The 22,304-nt window shown below is 46.8% G+C and overlaps 1 protein-coding gene across 1 annotated transcript; it reads right to left on the bottom strand.

Moving 5' to 3' along the window:
- Positions 1–2: 2 nt before the first annotated feature.
- LOC100120378 (apolipophorins) lies at positions 3–15,267 on the bottom strand. Its single transcript, XM_001603974.6, has 19 exons — positions 14,980–15,267; positions 12,284–12,310; positions 12,008–12,192; positions 11,751–11,933; positions 7,074–11,645; positions 6,070–6,980; positions 5,691–5,983; positions 5,405–5,599; positions 4,604–5,323; positions 4,328–4,512; positions 4,028–4,248; positions 3,370–3,943; positions 2,797–3,285; positions 2,188–2,713; positions 1,923–2,106; positions 1,506–1,845; positions 1,173–1,418; positions 871–1,086; positions 3–784 (listed from the first exon to the last, which is right to left on the bottom strand). Exons 1-19 carry the CDS (start codon positions 15,056–15,058, stop codon positions 773–775), a joined length of 10,158 nt encoding a protein of 3,385 aa, XP_001604024.1. The 5' UTR covers positions 15,059–15,267; the 3' UTR covers positions 3–772.
- Between the last annotated feature and the right edge of the window lie 7,037 nt (positions 15,268–22,304).

The following is a 22,304-nucleotide window of genomic DNA, read 5'->3' as shown; positions in this document are numbered from 1 at the left end:
CGTTATAATTAAATTTATATATACTTTATTCACAATTCACAGTATCTCTCGCGTACATGTACACCAATCATGCACATGATCCATCGTCGCGCATGTGTGTCGTTATTATAACGGTATTTCACTTTCATTAAAATATATAACTTTATCATATATAATATAATAATATAAAAATAATTCGATTAAAGTCAGTCGTTAGCATCGAATTGCGCGCAGTCGACGGCAGTATACACGGCATTCTCCCTCCTCCGGAAATGAAGCCAGCAGTCGTCTATGCTGGGACAATAAAATTTTCTTCCGGAACCGGAGACAGATAAATAATAGAGGCAGACAGAGAGAGAGAGAGAGAGAGAGAGAGAGAGAGAGAGAGAGAGAGAGAGAGAGAGAGAGAGAGAGAGAGAGAGAGAGAGAGAGTGGCAATATACACATCATTTACGGCTTATTTACACACACACTTTATTGGTTGGACACTTTGCGATACACGTGAAAAGGTCAAATACTCTTCGCAAATACGTTTCGTTGAGGGCTTATATGATGTATGTATTATTAAATTTGTGCATGTACATTGCATACGTAGGTATTAAGAGTGTCGTCTTGATATATCGTCGTATACATGTATATCTATAGTGTTGAGACAGGGAGCTGCTACTGCCGTGCGACTCGTCGCCGCGATATAAAAGGACTCTATAGTGCTTCTTATTTTATAAAACGAAATAACAAATACATCAGACCTAATTAGTTAGAGTGCTCGTCAGTCGGCTCTTCGAGCCATCGCTTACTTATGCCTCTGTAACAGAAAAAGAATTTCGAATTAGATATAACTCCTATGTGTGCATTGGTTGAAGTGCACCGAAAGTAGCTTTGCTAACTCACTTCTTTCTCGGTGCGGTTGACGACCTTGCAGTGGGGGCGGCTGACGACCTGGGCGGTGTGGCCGTATCCAGCCTCGGCTCCGCAGACGCAGTCCTCCTCGATCTCGGTGTTGACGAGACCCTCGGCGATCCTCCTGGCGGTGACCTTGACGTATTGAGCCTGTTGGTTGGGCTTGGCTTCCAGGAAGTTGTGCGTGCTGAACGCGGAACCACCGGTCTGAAATATTTTTAATTTCTCGTGAGCATTTCGTCGTTATCGAATGTACTTAAGTTGATCTGAGAATTAGAGGTTGAGAGACTCACGTTGACGGCGAATCCGGCGCAGACGTCACCGTTCACGGTGGCGAGGTTGCTCTTGAGGTCGGAGCTGCCCTCGAGCGGCTTCTTCTTGCTGTCGGCGAACGTGTAGACGTAGTCCTTGTCGTAACCAACGACGTTCTTCTGGGACTTGCCGTTGATCTCGAGGTCCTTCAGGGGCGAGACGTGGTAGTAGGTCAGGCCCATCTTGTTGTAGACTTCACGGCCGAGATGCAGCCTGTAGTCCTGGAACTGTTTCGAAAAATCGTTTTAATATCGACCACTCTTTATCAGTTCTGTCGGCAAGATTTGCCTGTTGCGCAGAGTTGAAAAACTTACGGAGAACGGCGAGAGCGGGCTCTTCTCGCAGAACTGGCTGATGAGACCGACGACGGCCTTGGCAGCGGCGGGTCTGAATGGATACCTGATGGCAGCCTCGTAGGCGTCGGTGACCTTGAAGGTGCCCAACTCGACGTCGAGCCTTTGCTTGATGAACTGCAGTTTCTTGCTACCCTGCTTGTCCTCCTTGGCTTCCTGCATCGAGACGAGGGGCTCGTTCTTGGCGGTGAAAGTCATGTGGTTGATGTCACCACCTTCGATGTTGACGTTGTTGTTGGAGGTGTAGTGGCGCGGCCACGTCATGCCTTCGCCGAAGCCGATGAGGCCGATGAAGACGTCACTGTTCAAATTCAAAAGTTTCATTAGCAAGCGTCAACGTGGGCATGATTATGCGAAAAAAGAGTTTATTCTACTTACGTGATGCCCTGCTGTTTCAATTCAGTTCTCAGCTCGTTCATGACAGGCTTGATAAGTTCCTTGAAGGCCTTTTCGTTGTCGGCTGCCTGCTCGACGACGAAAATGATGTCGGCTTGCTTCTTGGGGATCTTGACGCTGAAGCTGTCGCCTCCGTTGATCATGGCGTCCGCTACTTTGCATTGAACTAGAATATCAAACGACACCCGATTAGACTTCAAAAGCTTCTACAGATGTACCAAATTACCGTCTTCAAAAATCAACTTACCGCAGTCGTTGGGCAGGCTGACCAAGATGTTCTGCACCAAGCAAGCCGAGACGTAGGACGAAGCGGCGATGCAAGGTCCGTTCTTGACTCCATTGGCGACAAGCTGGTCGCAAGAGCTACGGAAGATCTTGGAGTCAACGTAGTTGAAGCAGGGGTTCAGCGAGGATTTTCCAGAGAAGTACTGGGTACAGACTGACGACCTGGGAGCGTCAGTTCCTTTGGCAGCGGCGTTGCCACAGCCCGAGTTGAGCTTGTAGCCGTTGCCGAAGTCGGTGGCGCTAGCCGCGACCTTGCCGTTGGGTAGGATGTAGTCGTCTGATGGCTCGTTGTTGGCGTTTCCGAGCAGACCACGGAGCTTGTCGTGGTAGAAGCCGGACACGCGCAAGTAGCAAGACATGGAGCTTCCGATGTTGCAGACTACCTTGACACCGTACTTAGACTTGACGCGACGCAGAGGAACGCTCAAGTGGGCTTCAATATTCTTGGTGGCAGCTGGGTAGTCAGCTGGTTTGTTGTTCACGAGGAGCTAGATATGGACAATATGGCGATTATTCGATGAATCACAAGACCAAGTTGATTGTAAGGAAAAGTTTGTATAGTTATGCTTACGTTTCCGTTAGACTTGATGGTGACGCTCTCGTTGGGTTCGGTGACGGTGACGCTGACGAGGTTGCCGTTGGCGTACTCTCCGACGACGGAGAAGTTGCCGTCCTTCATGTCCTGAGCAAGAATGTAGTTGCAGGTGCCTGGGAAGACGAACTGCTTGCCGTCGAAGGTGACGAAGAGACCTCCGTCGGCGAAGTAACCGTATTTCCTGGCAGGTGGGATGGTGTCATCGAGATGGTTGATCGGCCTGTAGGTGTAGTACAGGTCCGAGATGGTTGGGAGTTCGCGGTTGATCAAGAGCTTCAGAATTGAGAAGCGGATGGTGGAAAGTCCTGGGAGCTTTCTCAGGTAGCTGACGTCTATCGGGAACTGAGTCTCCAGAAAGCCGAAGACGTTCTCCACGGTGGCGTGGGATTGGAGAAGGCCAATGATGGAGCGAGCAGCGTTGATGGCTTGAGAGTAGATCTTCTTAACTTCGTTGGTATCGTCAACCTGTTGAAGAAATCACAAGCATGAGGATCATTCAATAACGTATCGCTAATGAATCAGAATACGAGTAACGCGAAAGAAATATACCTTCTGGTGTTTGACGTGCTTGAGAACGTAGTTGTAGACGGTAGAGAAGAAGTCCTTGAGTTCCTGAGTGGGCAGGAAGTTTTTGATGTTGTTGCAGAACTCCTCAACTGGAGCGATGATGTAGTCTGGGATCTTGTAGTTCATAAGCTCCTTGTAGGTGTTCTGAGCCATTTCGTAAATCGGAAGAGCGCGGACCTGCTGTACCAACAGCTGGACAAACTCCCTGACCTCCTTCTCGATCTGGCTGGCGCCCTTGAAGATGATCTTGGCGACGTCCTGAGCCAATTCGGAAGCAACGGACACGAGTTCCTCGATGTCCTTCTGGTGCTCGTTGAGGACCTTGAGGATGGCCTCGACGTAAGCGGTGGCGAGCTTGGTGGCGCTGTCGAAGATAGCTACGCCAACCTGGAAGAGCTTGTCGAAAGATTCCTTCAGCTGTGGGTAGGTAGCCCTGACGGCTTCCTGCAATTTACTGCAGATGTTGTTGAGCTGCTCGTGCAGTTCTTGCAACTGCTCGGCGAACTTCTTCACGCTCTTGGTAACGGCGGCGATGAGTCCACCGAAAGTCTTGTTACTATAGAATTCAAAGAACCAAAGTTTTAGTATAAACGAATAATTTTTGTATGTTATAAAGGGGGATGGTTGAGTATAGACTCACAGGATGTCTTGGATTTCCTTGATGGTCTGGTCAGCATGAAGTTCGGTCTTGAGTTTGTTCAACTCTCCCTCGAAATAGGCAATCAAAGGCTTGAGGCTTGGCTGAGCCTTCTTCAGATGCTCGAAGAGGTCGGTGAATTCAGTGACGATTTCTTTGCCGATTTCCTCGCCGATCTGTTTGATCTCCTTGACGCGCTCAGTCAAGTGTTCGCGATGATGGTTCTGCGTAGATGACATACATTTTATTTGATGCTCGACAATATTGAAACACAAAGCATCTTACTCTCAATCAGACACTTACCACAACAGCCATGATATTCTTGTTGTTGTAAGCAAAGTCGGGTTTCATGAATTTGCTCTCGTCAAGATGGACCAAGACGTGGAACAATTCCTCCTTGGCGCCATTCTTCAATACGTCAGCGTGGATCTCAGCAAGTTGTCCAATGACGATCTTTCCGTTGGCAGTAAGCTTGTTCTTGGCATCGTCTAAAAGCATAAAATGCATCATCAGTTCCATTCTCACAACCGAGCTCACAATAATTAATAACACCAAAAAGATCAAATAAATCTCTCTTACCTTTGCGACCATAGCTAGCCTTGAAGCTGTTGTAATCCTTGACCTCGAGGTTGGCAGCAACGGGTTTGTGTCCCAGAATGGAGAATTCGGTGTCAACCTTCTGGTTGTCCTTGCCGACGACGATGTTGGTGTGCGACTTGACGAGCTCCTTGCCTGGCACGAAGACGTACAAATCAACCTGTTGTGGATTAGCCACGAAGTAGGCACCGAGGGATTTGGGTTTCTGCTGCTTGTCAGTATAAGACAAACCGGCACCGAGATCAACGGAGTTGGTGGTAGCAGCGAAGTGCTGGTCGGACTTGACGTCCAATTTCTGGCCCTTGCTGTGGATGTTGAAGGTACCGGTGACGTTGTAACCCTTGGCGATGTCGTTGCGGATGAGCTTGGCATTCGCGGTGATCTTGTCGTTCTTGCTGTGGAACACATCGATGTCGACGTTGGCGTCCAGCATTTGGGTTCCGCCTACGTTCAGGTTTCCTTTCACGATCATGTCCTTTGGTTGAGATGGGTAAGTGAATTTAGCTTCTCCCTTGATTCCAACGTTGTTCTTGTCAACATTAACATCACCAGCGAAGATGACACTGGTCTTTTCAGAGGGCTTGTTCTTTCTGTCCAGGTAGAGGGAGATGTCGATCTTGTAAGCTCCGGAGTGCTTGACAGTCGGGACGTCGTGGAAGGCAACGATGGCTAGTTCGCGGCTTGGGAGCGACAGAACAGCAGCTGAAAAAAGATTAACACACCGCGTCAGTATGATTGCTACGTAACGACGATTATTCTCTTATACAGGAATCAACGTCTTACCTGATTCACGTTTGTTGCTGTAGACATGGTAAGTGTACTGGGTGCGGTCCTTGGAGGAGTGGAGGTAGAGGTTGGCTTGGTGGTCAAGCGAGTAGTCAGCGTACTTGGTGCTGGACATGAGACCGAATTCAACGGGGACGTTGAACTTCTTGAGGTTAACTTCAACTTGGAGGTTGTGGTTCAGGTGAGTAAGATCTGTGGATAATTGTCAGAAAATTATACATACAAATTATACATTGAAGTTAACAATTTAACAAAATAACCGACGAAATTATCGAGAACTTACGGTCGGTGTCGAGGGTCGACTGGAGCTTGAACTGTGCGCAGTCCTTGCTCTGCTCGCAGTAGCTGTTGAACACGAGCACTTCCTTGTCGGAAAGTTTCAGTTCACCAACGATGCCTGATGGGCCGAAGCTGGCGTTGAGCATGATGGCGACTCCGACTTCCTTGTCGTTTTCGCGGGTCAGCTGTTTGCGGACGTACTTGAAGGACGAGCTCTTGGTGTTCTCGCCGATCTTCAAGCTGCCGTTACCTTCGAGGGTTATCTTCTTGTCCTCCTCGTGTCTCTTGTAGTTCGTGCTAAAGAAATTAGAGATTATTTGAGATTAATATCCGTCTCTTGTTTTTAAATTTAAATTATTTTTCAATGGTTTTCATCTACGTACCTTCCAGTAACAAGGTTCTTTCCGTCGGAGGTGACGGTAATGAAGATTGCTCTGCCATCAGGAGTGCTGGGTTTGTTGGCGATCTCAGCGTGGATCTTGCGGTACTTGAGCTTGTCGCTGTCGAAGTTGACGTTGAGAACGAAGTCGTCTACACTGTCGAGCTTAACGCGTCCGTCAGCAGTGACGAATCCTTTTGGTGTGATAAGCTTGTACTCGCCGGAGTATTCGTTGTCTCCGAGTTTCTTGAATTTAGCCAAGAGCTCGGTTTTTCCAGCGGGGCAGGTGAATACCAGATGGATTCCGGGGGTCTCGTCGAGGTCGATTTCGCTGGTCTGGGTGTACTTGACTCCGTCGATGGTGACAACAACGTCGGTCTTTCTGGACTTCTCATTCTCGCTCTTGTGGTCGACTTGGAAGTCGATGTTCTTCAGCTTGTCGAAGGGAGTGGTGAACTTGCCGTTGACGGCTACCTTGTTGAACTCGGAATTCCATGTTAGATGGACGTCTCCGGTGACCTCCTTGTCGCCGTACTTGACGCTAGCCTTCTCTTTCAGGTTCTTCAATTCTCCGCTGAGATCGTGGTTGTAGTTCTCAGTCAGGGTGATGGCTGGTTTATCAAGGATTTGGAGCGTAGAGGTGAAAGTGCGCTCGAATTTGCCGGACTCGTCCAGGTTCTTGTTGCCGGAGTGCTTGTAGGTGGCGTCCAGCTTGATCTTTTGGATGTCGTTGTAAGTGATTGTCTTGGACTTGATGTACTCAAAGATGCCATTTTCATCTCCCTGGTCCAGGACGGACTCGTCGAACTCCATTTTGATGTTCTTGAGTTTGTCGCTTGGTAGTTTGGCTTCGATGTGTCCCTTAAGCTTGGCTGGCTTGTCGACGTTGTTTCCACGACTGTAGTTAACGTCACTCTGGAAGAAAAAAATATTTTCTATTAATAATCTGTCGGGATGATGGGGTAGTTTTTTGTATAAATTCGCTATTGTAATAATTGTTATAATTACCGTGACAGTCAAGTCTGATCCTCTGGAAGCAGTACCCTTGAAAGCAACATTGTTGAAGTCGTAATTGGCCTCGGTAGAGAGGGCAATCGGGTGCGGGATCAAAGTGCCGGAGAAGTTGATTCCTAAAGCAGCGGATTTTTTGTCGGGACTGGATGCGGCGAGGTTCTTTGCGGCGATCTTGGTAGTCAGATCCTTGCCATCGCTGTGCACGTACTTGGCAGTGTAGACGCTGTCGAACAGTCTTTCTTTCATGTTGACGATTTTGACGTCAGCGCCGAAGATGGCCTTCTTGGTTTCTCCTCCCTTGGTGACTTGGTCAGTGACCTCAAGGTTACTCTTGACGTCCAGTTTTTCGTCCTTCTTGCTGGCGACGCGGTCTCCCTTCAAAGTGAGGTAGCGGCCGTTGGGCAAAGTGATCTCGATGTTACCGTCTTGTTGTCCGTTGAAAAGGTCGCCCTTGTGGTTACCCTTGACGTTGAGCACGGTCTTGTAGGTTAGGATTTCAATGACGTTCTTCGAGTCGATGGAGGTCTTGGTGATGTCCGAGTCGGTGGAAATCTTGATCTTCTTGTTCGGGTCCTTCTCGGCATCGTAAGCAATCTCAAAGTTGGCGACGTGCTTCGATCCAGTGACGGCGATATCTCCGGTACCCTTGATCTTCCTGTTGATCTTGGGAATGTCAACGTTGATTTTGGCATTTCCTTTGCCATTTTGGTAGGCGAATTGACCGTCAGCGGTCAGGTAGTTCTTCAAGTTCAGGACCAAGTTACCGTTGGGGTTCTGGCCGCGTTGAATCTTGAGATTGTAGTCGATGTACTTGACTCCATTGGCGATCATCTGGGCGTGGTTGTTCAGCTTCTCGGGGGTAGCCACGAGACCAGTGTCGAGCTTGATCTTCTTGTTGTTGAGGTTGAGATCGGCATCAACTTCAACGTTGATGTCATTCTTCTTGACCTTCCATCCGATGACGGCATCGGCTTTGTAGGTACCGCCTGGAGAGAGCTTGAGCGAGTTCTCGAATTTGCTCTTGTTTTCATCGACGATGATTCTCTTGGATTCGAGTTCTATCTTGTTCTCGAGAACCTCCGCCTCGAATTCAACCTCGTAGTCTCCTGGCTTGTTGGTGTTGATTTTACCAGAGAGTTCAGCGCCAAACTTGAACTTGTCGTACTTGAGTTCAGCCTCGGTCTTGAGGGACTTTTTGGTGAGTTCACCGTTGAGCTTAGCGACGAGTCCTACCTTCGGGTAAGTGACCTTGTTCTTGCTGGATAGAGCGAATTTGTCTGGTTCGACGTTGAATTCAGCCTTCTGAACAAGTTCAAGACGGTTATTCTGAGACTTGAGGTCTTCACCTTGGACGAATCCAAATTTGTGCTCCCAGGTGTTCTTCTGAAGGTTGTACGCCCAGTCGAATCCAAAGGAGTTGGCAAGGTTCTTTTGAGGCAGAGCGGAAGCGGCCAGCTCGTAGTTGTGCTCGCCTAACTTCTTACCGTCAACCTTGATCTTGAGCTTGTCATCGGCGTAGCCAAGATCGACGTCAACTTCGACGGATTTCGGGGTAGAGATGGCGGTACCTTCGATGCCGATGATCTTGTGACCGTTCGACAACAGCTTGACGTCGTTGAATACGTACTTCTTGCCACCCTGGTGGTTAGCAACTTCGACGGTTCCCTCGACTTTGTGAGTTTGGCCCGACTTTCCTACGGCCTTGCCCTTGCCGCCGCCAAGTTTTTCAAAGTGGTCCGGTACTTTGTACTCGAGGATGGGCTTGTACTTGCTGCCGCCAAGAGTCTCGACACCAGCGCGAGCAAAGTACTCGGTCTGGTCGTTCTTGACCGTGACTGTCAAAGTCTGTTCCTTGTCATTGCGCTTAACGAGTGCTTCGGCGGATGCCTTCTTGATGGGCGAGTCGAAGGAAACCTTGAGCTTGGCGTCGGGCTCGGTGGCGGCCTGCAAAAGAAGCGAAACATATCTGCTCGTTCTGCTGTTGGGTGTCTCGAGAAGGATCTCCACGGAGCGGTCTTTCGGGTTCTTGTCGTTGTAGAAGGCCTTGAAGTGGTAGCTCGAGACGTCGTTGTTCTCGATGGTCACGTAGAATTTGAAGGGTCCGCTCAGAGGGAAGAAGGGCTTCTTCTGAATGGAGGCGAGATTGTCGTACGGGTAAGAGATGTGCCCGCAGACGGTGAGACCCAGTGGGGCGGTGAACTGGTCGAAACAGTCTTGTCTCTTCTTGCCCTTGCCGAACTTGATGGGCGTGTACTTGTCGGGTTTGCCGTTGCTGAAGAGCACGTCACTGGAGACGCTGATGATCTCCTGCTTGCGTTTGGGCACTCCCAGGCTAACGTCGACGCCCTTGCCGTCGAGAACCTTGACGTTGAGGTCGTAGCCGGTGGCGGTGTGCAGGGTGGTGACGAGCCTGATTCCGGATTGGGAACCGAAACCGTCGGTGACAATGATATCTCCAACGATCTCGATGGAGGCGCTGGGCTCCAGGGCGATCCTGACAGCAGCGTTCTTGGGGTCGGCGAGGATGGACGGAATGTCGATCTTGGTGTTGGTCTTGGTGCGAACAACGCTGGACCCGGTGACTCCGAGGTTCAGAGCCACACCCAAACCAGTCGGGTAGATGAACTCGGCGTCGAGGAAGTGGATGTGGTTCTCGACGTCGTGGTTCAGGTTCTTGATCTTGTTCACCCCGATGTCGAAGTGATCAAAGAGCTTGTCGACGATCTGCTGGGGAGTGTAGGCCTGGCTGGATCCCTCGTAGCTGAGGAAAGCCAGTTCGACACCGAACAGCTTGATGGAGAGGTCAAGGTCGAGGTCAGCGTCAACCTCGTTGTTGCGAAGGGTGACGCCCTTGGCAAATTTGTCGAGATCGGCCTGCTTGACATCGCGCTTGCCGCGAGTGCTCTTCTCCAGACGTTCCTTGATGTACTTGGACAGTCCAGCGAGATCCTTGAGACCATCCTTGTAGGCGTCCTGGGGCTTCTGGCTCGGGATGACTCCCTTGGGTCCGAAGAAGTGCTCGATCACGCGGTCGAGGTTCTCCGTGCGGGTGTTCAACTCCAAGAAGTTGAAGGAATGTCCGAAGATCTCGGTGGTCAGGTTGAGACTGGCTGAGCGGGGAACGAAGCTGTTCTGGCTGTAGATGACGTTGCTCTCGGCAGTCGAGCCAACACCGAAGGCGTCGAGGTTGTAAGAAATCTCGTTGTTGAATGAGAACTTGCGGAAGTCCTCGGGGAACTTGGTGCGCGGTCTGATCTGTCCGAAGTGAGCCTTGGCGTGCTGCTTGAACGGATCGGCCGAGGCCCTGAGGTTGCGAAGGTGCGAGGTGATGAAGGATCCAACCTGATAGATCTTCTCGTTGTCCAGGACTTTCTTGACCGTGGCGGCGACCTTGCTGCACGGACAGGCGACGAACGACAGGTAGATCTTGTTCCTGATCTCGCTGTCCTCCTCCTGGTCGGCGAAGGGCTTGGACAGGATGTTCTTCCAAGCCATGGTGCACCTGGTTGGCAGAGCCTCGATGGCGGCAACACGGACGCGGTTGCGTACCTTCTTGTCGGCGGCGATGTTGGCGAGCTTCTCGAGGGTCGCATCGTCGAGGTACTTTGCGTTGCCGAGACCCTTGAGGGCCGCGATAATGACGTCCTCATCGGCGCGGTTGTTGGCCTTGCCGTCCTTGACCTTGGCTACGATCTTGGCGAGGGCGTTTTTGATTTCGGGAACGTTTTCGCAGGAATGTTGGTGACAGTATCTGCCGATGATCTGGCCGATACCGAGGTATCCGATGCGGGACAGATTGGGCTGGTCCAGGAGCGTGGTGATGGCCGTGACGGATGGCAGGTTCACGTGCTGGATGAAGGCGAGACTGGCGTAGTAGAGGACAGCCTGGAGGTCGGTGATCTCCTTGTTCTTGATGAGCTCGACCACGACCTCGGCGGCTTCGCCGGTTCCGGTACGGTAGAGGGCGTCCAGGAGGACCTTCTTGTCCTTCTCCTTGTCGTAGCCAGCGCCGGCCTTGATTCTGTGGTAGACGCTGAGGATGTCCTTCTTGCTACTGGTCCGGAGGACCCTGATGAGCTCGGAGAACTTCCTGGCTTCCTCGGGCTTGACAGCGTCAGAGGCGTCCTTGTGTATGGGCTGCATAGCCTTGTCGATGGCCTCGACCGAGGACTTGACAACGGGGTGAGGTGCCTCGAAGATGATGGATTTGGGCAGGCTGACGGCGGCGGTCGGGCTGTCCTCCTTCTTTCCCTTGTAGGTCAGAACGGTCTCGACGACAGTCTTAGCGCCGGCTTCACCGTTGCTGAACGGACGCAGCTTGTACGTCTCGGTGGACACGGCCTTGTCGAGGACGCCACCCTTGAAGCGCTGCTCCACCTTCTGGTGGCCGGCGATTATGGGGGTCGACTGGATGCCGGCGTTCGGGTTGACGATGCCCGAGAACAGGCCTTGCTTGATGTTCTCCCGGTTGGAGCACTGGTTGAGATTCCTGCTCTTGGTGACGACTTGCGCGTCGCCATCCTTCGAGAAGATGAAGTCCGTGACGCAGCCTCCGAGGATGTCGACCTTTGTGGTGGGAAGAAAAAATCAGGATTAATTTTCTCTCAACGCTTACGAGGAGGGTACATTCAGCCAATGACAGCGCGGCGATTGATTCAATAAGCGACGTACCTCGTGTCTGGTCGTTGAGCCCTCATCCTGAACGACTGTGGCCTGGAAAAGTGAGATTACGGCCCTCTTGATGTTCAGCGAGGCTTGAGAATCTCCAGCCTCGGCGCACAATTCGGTGTCAATGTGCCCGTGGTGATAGTTGAACTGAAGTGCGTACTTCTCGAGGTCTTGCTGAGGTACGGCCTGAAAGTTGAACGACTCGGGGTTATTCTTTTTTTCTTTGCAAATCAATCCAAATTATGAAAATGGTAACTTACAGCTCCGTTGACTTGGACATTCTTTAGCCTGAGTTGCCTTACGCAGTCCGGCTTGACGGCCAACTCAACGTCAGCATTGAGTTTTAGCGTTGCTTCTCCTTGGCCCTCGCTCACTGTCGATGCTGATCTGCCCTCTAGGGCGTACGTGTATGTCTGTCCCTCTTTGTATGACTGGTCTGAGTGCACTGGAATTTCGAAATACGGGTTTTTTAAGAATTCTCTTCAAAATTGGACGCGTTTACGCGTAAAACTCGAGAAAAATTGATTTATACTCACTTCCATGGCAGCCAACCGTACACCTACCTAGAAACAAAGAAAAAAGATCATGAAATATTGCATACATAATCGCCGAAGAGGCGTATAGTGTTATTAAAAAGCGATAAACGCTGTATAATATATCACCGAGTCCACAGTTCACGGATTTGAGTAATAATCACTTATCAGCCTTACCCTACGCTTGTTTTCCAAGATTATTGCTTTACATATGCACTGCAACTACATAATTAACTACTTTTTAGCGTACAAACTGGCCCTGTTACGGGCATCGCTCTTTGCTGCGATAATTCTCGCATTGCACAAAACGATCGTCTCAAATCGATGCGAACAGTGTATCAAAATTGCGAAACTTACGCACTTGTAACGCTTTAATCTTTCTACATTCGAAGAGGGAGAGAGATAGATGTATAAAACGAAAAACAGAAAATAATTAATCTTATATTCCGAGGTCAAGACGATTGAGGGAAGAAAAAAAGCGTATTTATGTATTGACAAGAGAAAAGATCGTGGTGGGGTCGCCGCTGATAAAACGATAATCGCCTCGACTCCGCTCCTTCTGACCCGTAATCTATAGGAAAGACTGTATAGTTGCTAAAAGTCACGTTTGAATAATTTACCAGATTAGAGCTATTTGCAACGCGCGCGCGCGCGCGTTTCGAAAAAGTTCAGAGTGAGTGTGCATTTTTTTATTTATCTCTTTCTGCTTACGTGTTTACTTTTACTCCCTTACGCTTATCGAGTCAGCTCGATAAATAAGGAAAAAAATAATAATCGAGCAAATGAAAAATATGAAATTATCGAAAAGGTTAAAGTCGATTGAATGTCAAAGAAGCAGATTCCGTTAACTCGCGCCCGCTTTCTCGCTCGAAAAGTATCGTTCGAATTATAAGTCGACCGCACGTTTTCAAGTTCGCGATAAAGTTCGATGAACCGAAGAATCTACGACTAGAATGATAGAAAAAAAAATCGGTGGACTAGAACAAGGAAGCAAAAAAATTGTTACGGCCTTTTCCTTAAGTCCACTGCCATAATAAGACTCGTTATCAAGCGTCTCCGCGATAATCTATGATACGTTCTAAAAACACTCATTGCCCCCTGACATGCCCAAATAGCCCTGAGATATCAGCCGTGACCTTCGGCTCCGGGAAAGACACGAATATGTGCTATGCTCAGCTGTAAGCGGCTGTTTTTTCTTTTCTATCTTCGTGGAAAGCAGTGCACGTTTCGGCGGAATGTTCTCTAATCGTTGGCGGGTATAATTATTACGTAAATCGAATTTTATCGAGCAGTTTCGTATACTATTATAAAATAGTTACTAGCTCTTTTTTCATTAGGATACTATCGTTTATCGGGAATATTTACTAACGAATATCGGGAATATTTAATAACGAATATCGAATTTCGATCGATTTTTTATTTTTTATTTTTCAGTCGTATATGAAAGCCAAAGTGCTCTGATAATTCGAAACTTTCGCGGTGCGTTCAACAGGTCATCATATTGTGGGGGTTCGATTCGAGTTGATCGAAAAAGTTTATCGTGTCCTTTATTTTTATTCGTATAATTCGAAATGTACATAAAAGCATGGAATATCAGCCGACATGCAATCAAGACTCGCTCTGAATATGTACCGAAATCGAGAAGAAATCACTCATAAATTGCACATAAATTATTCGCAAACGAATATTATATAAAGAATATCGTAATGGGGCACGCATCCAGGCATCGATAACACGACTCTGGATTATTAACGAAATCAACGTTAAATCTGTTGCCGAGTTTTATTATAAAAAATCGCGTAAACCCCTTCGATGAATAATTAAAATTTAATTAGACAACTAAAACAGCGGCCGTAAACTCTGCCGTATATTTTTCAAACGATTCAACCGTAAAAATCACGTTCCCGTCGTCGTCCGGACAAAGAGCCTCGTACGTATTCTAACGATCCACACACGACTCATCAACGTCTCTCAAAAAGATTAAGCGCTCGGGCTCGAATTTTTACAATCGAGCCCGACTTCCGGCTCTACGATTCTCAAAAAACAAACGAGGCTAAACTATATCAATCGAGAATCGAGATACAGAGGCGTGTGCAGGTATATACGGCGAATTGATTTGGTTTATTCGGTCGCATCATCATGATCGCGCGGTGTCAATTCCAGAGTGTACAGCGCTGGAAGAAGGGACGTCAGATCAATCTACCAAATGTCCGGTCGAAGGCAGTACACAGTGTATACGGGAGTGGAGATAGAGGGAACACGGCGCATCATCACGCCGGCAATCATTTCATTACTATACGGGGGCCGTGTCTGTGTGTTGTGCCTATAGCCCTTTCTCTCTTTTCTCTCGTCGCGTCTCGACGATTTAATGCGCTCAACGACGTGTATATTCTAGAACTTGTCCGATCACGAGAGATCCTCTGCGGGTGGATGCGATTTTTTCTCCCTTCCTCCCTTTGTCCCTCGTTATCTCGCAAAGCGCGATTCGCACGAGCTTTTGTTCAAGCGCGCGCGTTCTGGTGTCAGCCGCGACAAAGAGGATGAGCGCAATAAAGCTGAACGCGGACTACTTAATCGCGCGGCGTCGAGTGCGCGTTGTATGGAGTGAGAAAATCGCGCGACGAGAAATAATACTGGGCGGGTGAAGTTCGTTGAAGAAAGAAAAAAAACTCGACAAAACAAAGGGAAAATTCACTTACTCGTGTAGGAAGGCTGGACCAGCAGGAGGAGACAGCAGGCGATTAAACCCGCGGTCGGTAGCCGGGGCGGATGACCCATCTTGCTTCGTGTGAGGACCTCCAAATGCTTGGCACTCAATGTTTTGCTTCCTCTGTCTTTTTTCCTTACTCTCCGTCTCTCTCTCTCCGCTTCGCTGATACCGTACCAGCAGTTCGGGGTACGAGAACACCACAGCGTCTCGCTTTTCTCGCGCGCGAGCTTTTATGCTCTCGTTTCCCCACCGCGCAGGGCCCTCTCCTACCCCGAAGGCCCCTCTCTTCTTCAGCTTCGGCATCTCTCTTTGTGTGGGTGCGCGATCGCGTCTCTCTTTCTCTCGGACACTTGCGTGCCAGATGAGGCTGTTGCCCCTACTCCGACAGCAACCCTCGCGTATACGTGAGAGAGAGAGAGAGAGAGAGAGAGAGAGAGAGAGAGAGAGAGAGAAGCGGAGACGCGGTCGAAGATAAGGGGCCGTGCGAGCCCTGCACTATAGGGTACATGTGTGCATTCGGCTGCTGCGTAGTTTCTTGGCTTTTTTCTTCCCTCCCGGGTTTCGGGTTTTCTCCTTTGTCGAGGCTTCACGACTCTTTTTCCTTGTGCCGGTGTATAGAGCTGAGAGCTTTGTTCGTTTCGGGGAGAAAGGAGACGCTGTATGCGCGTGTTTGTGTGTGTGTGTGTGTGTGTACACCTATACGCAAGTTATGAAACGGACTGGGATTGAATTGAATATTCGGGGGGGTTGCGCAATGAATGAGAATCGGTGCCGAAAAATTTGATAATCGTCGCGTAATGCGCGCTCTGACGCTGTGCTTTGTGCCAGACGATAAGGAGCTGCTGGTAGTTCGGTTCCTTGTGTGCTTTTTGGCATTGGTCGCGTGCTAGACCGTGTTTGGCTTTGTACGAGTGGCCGAGCCGAATGAATTTTACGGACGAGGAAAAGTATTCTTCTTTGTTTTTTTTTTTAGTAAGATCTGTGTACCGAGAACTGATAATTTTTTTTTTTTTTTAAGATTGGTCGAGAGAAAAAAGTGTAGTTCGGCCGGTGATTTTTCAAAATCGAGCTTATTATATCAAGTTATTAATGGGAATGATCCGAAACGGTTCTGAATGAACAAACCGACGGACTTGCAAAAACTTATCGACTACTCTTACTTAATACAACGTGTGCGGATTTTTCTCCCGCAGTAGCATCTGCTCGCGATAAACTCGCTATAATCTCCGGGAAACTCCAATAATAACTGAAAGTCGACATGGAAAAATGCGCAACATTTTCGCGCAGTCCAGCATAAAACTCGATGAAATTGCTAACGTAATACACATAACCGCGCATAAGCTTGTGCTACAACGATGATTAGTAATGATTATGTTTAAAGTATGATGTTATCTGCAAAGCTGAAAAGTTTGTTCTCCTCTCGTCAGATAGCTCGTGCGCGGCGCGCGAAAAAACATGAAATTCAAAACTCCCGCGCGCGCGCAAAAACGTGAGTCAGTCCGCGCGAAAAGATTAGAGCCACCACGGAAATTGGAGCAAAATAAGAGAGAGAGAGAGAGAGAGAGAGCATCGATCGCGCGCATTATCGCGTGGCCAGTGTGAATAATGCATGATTTATAGGCGGAGTTACCCGCACGGGTAAAAAGGCTATCGTTATATTACTTTTTTAGTAAAACGTGTATAACACGTAAACAGTCGCGCGGATCATAGAAAACAATCGAGAGATTCGCGTAACAGGAAGTGTATTATTTTATAAGAGTTCGAGAGATAATCAATTGAAAACGCGAAGGGGAGTGTTTGGATATTAAACTTTTTGTGCCCACATGTGTATGGGGATATAGTGATTTATCGATGTATTCGAACACACTCATTGTGCTACACGCGTACTTCATCGTACATACGTAAATAAGTTCCGATAAAATAAGAAGATAGCTTTTATCGTATTTCAATACTGCAGCAGGATATTCGTCGGCGGCTCGCCGTTATTCCGTTTGTCGCTACGTATAGTAACGAACGAGCTATCTATGCTTGGGTAAATAAATAAGTCGAACGTGAGTTGAAAATTCAAAAAAGAAGGAAATTCGTTAGATCGATTTTCAGAGATAGAGACTCGTACTTCAAAGGGATAAATTACACGACAAAGTATCAGCCTCGCAAACTCGATCGAAACTTTCAGAGAATATTCCGAATTGTAATTTCAGATAATGCATACACGACGTGCGGATGTATGGAATAGTATAGGTTCAAGACCTTCGTACATTTCCTCAAAGAAAGTTTTGAGTAAACAGCGCCGCTGAATCAGCGCAATATACGTGTGCAAGCGAGATTCATCTCTCAATTATAGAGACAGAGAGAGAGAGAGAGAGAGAGAGAGCAAACAAACCGACGAGGATCGGCGATAAAAAGGCATTTTTAGCAGGAGCTGTACTCGCAAAAAGTTTTTGTTTTGTACACACACACACACACACACACGCGCGCGCGCGCGCGCGCGATATTATATTATCCGCACTGCTGTACACACGTTAAATTGAATCCGACGTTCGGTGCAGCTTCCCCTCTCCGCGAGCACACCTATATAGAGAGAAGAGCCTGCAACGATCGAAGTAGCTCCCGGTGTACGTCATTATATCGCGCGTACGCGAAGCTTGTAAAATTTTCGAAAATCGCAGACGATAAGACGCCGGCAAGTATTATTCCAGCTTCCGCGAGAAAAAAAGCCGTCTAATCGTCGTCCGCACCGAGACTCTACAATATTTACAGCTCTCGACGTCGTATCTGTTTTCAAAGCAAGTGCTGTCCCACTAATTATATTGTGTCTGTCGCGCAGTCGGAGAAGGTTAAATAAAATCCACTCCCTCTTCCTCCGGTTCCAGCTACGCACTATAGGCATCAGTTAGTCGTTAAGTACCGCCCGCACATGGCTCTCTCTCTCTCTCTCTCTCTCTCTCTCTCTCTCGCTCAGCAGCCTCCAGCACATGTGGAAAGTTTCTCTCCGACGCTCCGCGATGTTCCTCTCCCCCATCGGTATAGCACAACAGCCGTCTTCGATTTTTCCGGGACAATCTAAACGCGCGCGCGCGCGCGCGCGGGGCAGGACAGCTTCCCTAGCGCGCGAGTCCGCCGCGTCACGTGCAGCGCGAAATGCAGGCGGATCGAACAATCGCGATGAGTTGTGTGCGTTTACGTTTGCTTAGTGAGTGAGAGAGAGAGAGAGAGAGAGAGAAGTTCGGAGAGTTAGCTCGATTGTTTGCCGGGTCAACGGTCATCGGCGTCCCGCTTATCCGCTTATCGCCGTCCAGACTCTCTGTATTCGCGGTGACAGTAGTGCTCGCTTTTATCTCTAGCTCTCTCTCTCTCTCTCTCGGTGAATGACGAGAGAGGCACGTGGCAAATTCCACGATATTTCGAGTGCATAGAGCGATTTTTCTTACCAGCGTTGGAGCTGGTCAGTTTTCGCTCGTGTGTATGGGATGTGGAAAAGTATTTTTTTTTTCAGGGGCAGATTCTAATATCCCCTTGTTGACAGAGAGCGGAATATTAAATATTTATTTATGGACGCGATAAACTAAACGTACGGTTGAGTTGTGAGGTCAGCGCAGTTTTATGTATTCGCCGCTGATGCTTATATGCTCGAGAGCGCAATTATTAATAGAGTAGTGTGCGTTGATTTTTTAATAATTTATGCAAGCTGACGAAATTAAATTTGCTCGATTAATGAGGGCGATTTTCATTGAATTTCGAGTAAAATTTATACCTGCGCGCGATGGAAATATGGGGTGTAAAGGGCAGCTCGACCCATTGCTCGAAAACAAGTTTATCGAGCAATTTTCTGGCTGACTGTGTGTTCTGGAAAAATTTATTTAAAAATCGCTCGGCTACTGCTGCTCGTACGAAGCTCGCATTGAAGTAAAATAATAAACGCAAAAAGAGCTCTCAAATCAATTAGATTTACAATTGCGTAGCTATAGCTGCTGCACGCGATCACCTGCGCATATAGGCTAATGAAAAATCGCTCAGTTAGTCGCTGCGCGGAAATACTATACACGCATGATCCTTGTTGTATACGAGGAACAAGACGAACGATCCAGCTGGTGCTTTATCAAGCGGCAAATGACGTTTATTAAAGGCGGATGATCAACAATTTGCAATCTCGGCGTGTATTTCTCTCTTGGCTCGCGGCGTTACATTGTAAACGTTTCTCCCTCGAAGCTCTCGCGTGTACATATTTCAATCATTGTTATAACAGCCGTAAATTACAAACTCGCGAGCAACATTCGAATCGATTATAGAGTCGTTATAATTTCGAAATCCATCAAGCTATAGCGCTTATTTACTTGAGAAGAAGCGCGAAAAACAAATAGATTCGAAGAAGCCATGACTAATAAACAAAGAGAAGAAAAAAAGACCGACTACGCCTCGCCGTTACGATTAAACCGCAACGCCGGAGTGACAGAGTACGAGCGAGTGCCTCGCTCCCGCTTCTGAGAAATTCTCCTATCGTCACGCGCACTCGCTTTAATCGGACAAAAAGCGACGACGAATAACGCACTCCGAAGTCGCAATATTGGCACAGTTTAGGCGCACGCTTATGCATAATCTCAAGGCCGTTATCGCCTGCCGCAGGGGGTGTCACAAAATAATCGGCTTGATTGTAATACTGGTGAATAAAAATGATATAAAACGAGGAGAATGTAAGCGTAACGACTGTACAATACGGCGGACCTCTGCCCTTTTCAAATTTAGAACCGCGCACTCGCTATCTGACTCGATAAGATTACGAGCTCCTAAATCCATAGATGTGCGAGAGTCGAGAGTAAATAAAGGACATTTTCAAAATAGACGCGCTCGAATCCGAGTTTTTCCGATTACCCCCTACTATCGGAGCGTCTGTGCGCGATAAATACGCGCGCGCGCGCGTCTCAAGGTTCGTTCTCTTATTTTCTAAGCACAACAGCAAACAATGTTTTAGTACGTTTTCGATTTTATTCATCTCGTTATGACAATTTACAAATACTTTGTGTAGTTTGAGTGTTTTCCCACTCACGTTGTCTCTCCCTCTCCCCCCCCCCCCCCCCCGATGTAAACGTTTTTTTATTTGCTGCCCAGAGATATGGGAGGGAGAGGAATATTAATTATAATAATAGTTCTTGCATCTCACACCAAGTAGTACATCACGCATTGGGATACCTCGAGAGTGAACTAGATCACGAAAAAATAGCCTCGCACTTCACTCGATAGTACAATAGTATACACAGCATTTACGTATATATAGTCTTGTTAGAAAAAATCTACCTAGTCTCGTACATATGCGCGTTGACGCACGACAAAAGCCCGATTTGATTCAGAGAGACACAGTAGATTAACAATTACGACTTTTGATCCGAGGCTTACACGCTAAACAGTACAGACTATATTATCTGCGAGTGTATACTACGTGTGTTTGTGTGTATGTATGTTGGTCGATGAGACGAGAAGGCCCCTGAAAAATACTTTGTTATAATCGTTATAGAGTTTTATTACCTACGTAACATACGCGATGATTGCCATAGACACAGATTTTACAGGCGCCTTCTTTACAGAGACGAGTAAGTAGACCTTTGAAAACAACGTGTGTGTGGTTTTTTTTCTCGCTTTTGAGCTATTTTTATTACAGTCAGTCCGGAATGTATGTCATTCGAGCGACGACGATGCTTCGATGATGCACAAGTCGATTGATTCGGATACTCTAGGCTGCAGATCTTTTTACGGAAAATGCGTAGATTAAAACATTTGGTAGCGTTGGATTATCCGGTACAGGTGTACTTAGCGTGATTTTTGGTAAGTTTTCATAGAGAACGTTGTCGTTTAATATTCATATACGGTCTTTATACATATATTGTGTGAATTGTACATAGGTCAATGCGGTAAAATTTTTAAAAAACACACTTCTGCATTTGATGTACGGATTGATTGTTGAGTTTCATTCAGTTTCAGAGATTACAATATATATATTATAATATTATGTACGCTTGTGTATTGACTCGGCAAGTATATTTAGTAAACTCCTACATTAACAAGGCAAAGTTCTCCGTAGTAATGAATGCAATTTAAAGTAGTCATTGTAAAGGCAGCGAGAATACTTGTGTGTTGTGTGAATCTTGTATACTTGTTGAGGGGGAGGAAGTTGGGAAACGAGAGAGTTAGTCGACACGATTATGCATATATGATTAACAACGTGAATTTTGTTCATTTGAAAAAATATCGTCGCTTTGCAGTTAGTAGCTTTTTTTTATTATTTGATAAAATAATTCCCAGATATAGCAGCAGCGAATAAGGCAAATATGTTTTTCTTTTTAAGCTAGATTTGTCAAAAATACAAATTTTCGTCCCATTTATTTATGATTTTCCTTTCAAGTTTCAGTTCGAGTTGTATATACTTTTTGAACGAGTAAACGAAATACGTTGCGCACATCCGAGAATTGCATCAACTATACGTATACGTTCAACAGTCTTGTATTACAAAAGCAAATTCAATGGAAATAAAAACGTTTGAAAATAAATCAGTATAACTGAACAAAAACAACGATTTAATCACTTTCTGAAGAGAGAAATGAACATGGATTTTCTATACATAAAAATTACTTGCAATGAACCATCACAATTTCATTTTTGAATATTTTCTAAAGATCTTTACTATGATGCTAGATTTTAGTTGTTTACTCCGTTAGAGAACATAGAATAGTGATGGAAAAATCCTTTTTTTGTTATTTCGTTACGTAGCGATACACTGCTTTTACACTCTTGCGAAATTAGAACGTCAAATGTAGTGTAAAAAAGCTCGATCTGGTACCAACTAGACCACATTATACATTGAATCGAATTTGATAAAACCGAGTTATTTTCTTTTAATACTCGAAGATATTCATATTATATCTCAATTCCACAGAGTTAAACATTTTCACACATAGTTCACTAATTGAATCGACTCGCGAATATTTTCTTGAATTGTCACAAGTTTATACAATTTGAATTGTATTTCGAAACGTCTTCCACTTAGTCGTACATTTTTTTTCTTATTTTTCTTTTTTCTACTATTAGAGTTTAAATACAATATTTGTCATCAAACTAGACATACTAAGGATAAAAAAAAAACAAAATACTGTTATACAAAGCACACTATGCTGTGTATGTAAATAACGCATATTTTTCGATAAATAACAAGTATTAACTGTACAAAATCTACTCATGTGGCTTCTTATCAAAAAGTATTTGCATAATAATTTTGTAATTAATCGATAGACGATTCGCTTTTGGAAAATCAACTTCAACAACAAG

The sequence above is a fragment of the Nasonia vitripennis genome, chromosome 5 (genome assembly GCF_009193385.2).
Source record: "Nasonia vitripennis strain AsymCx chromosome 5, Nvit_psr_1.1, whole genome shotgun sequence".
Lineage (NCBI taxonomy): Eukaryota > Metazoa > Arthropoda > Insecta > Hymenoptera > Pteromalidae > Nasonia > Nasonia vitripennis.
The sequence above is the reverse complement of the archived record's forward strand: the minus strand, read 5'-3'. Positions and strand labels throughout refer to the sequence as shown.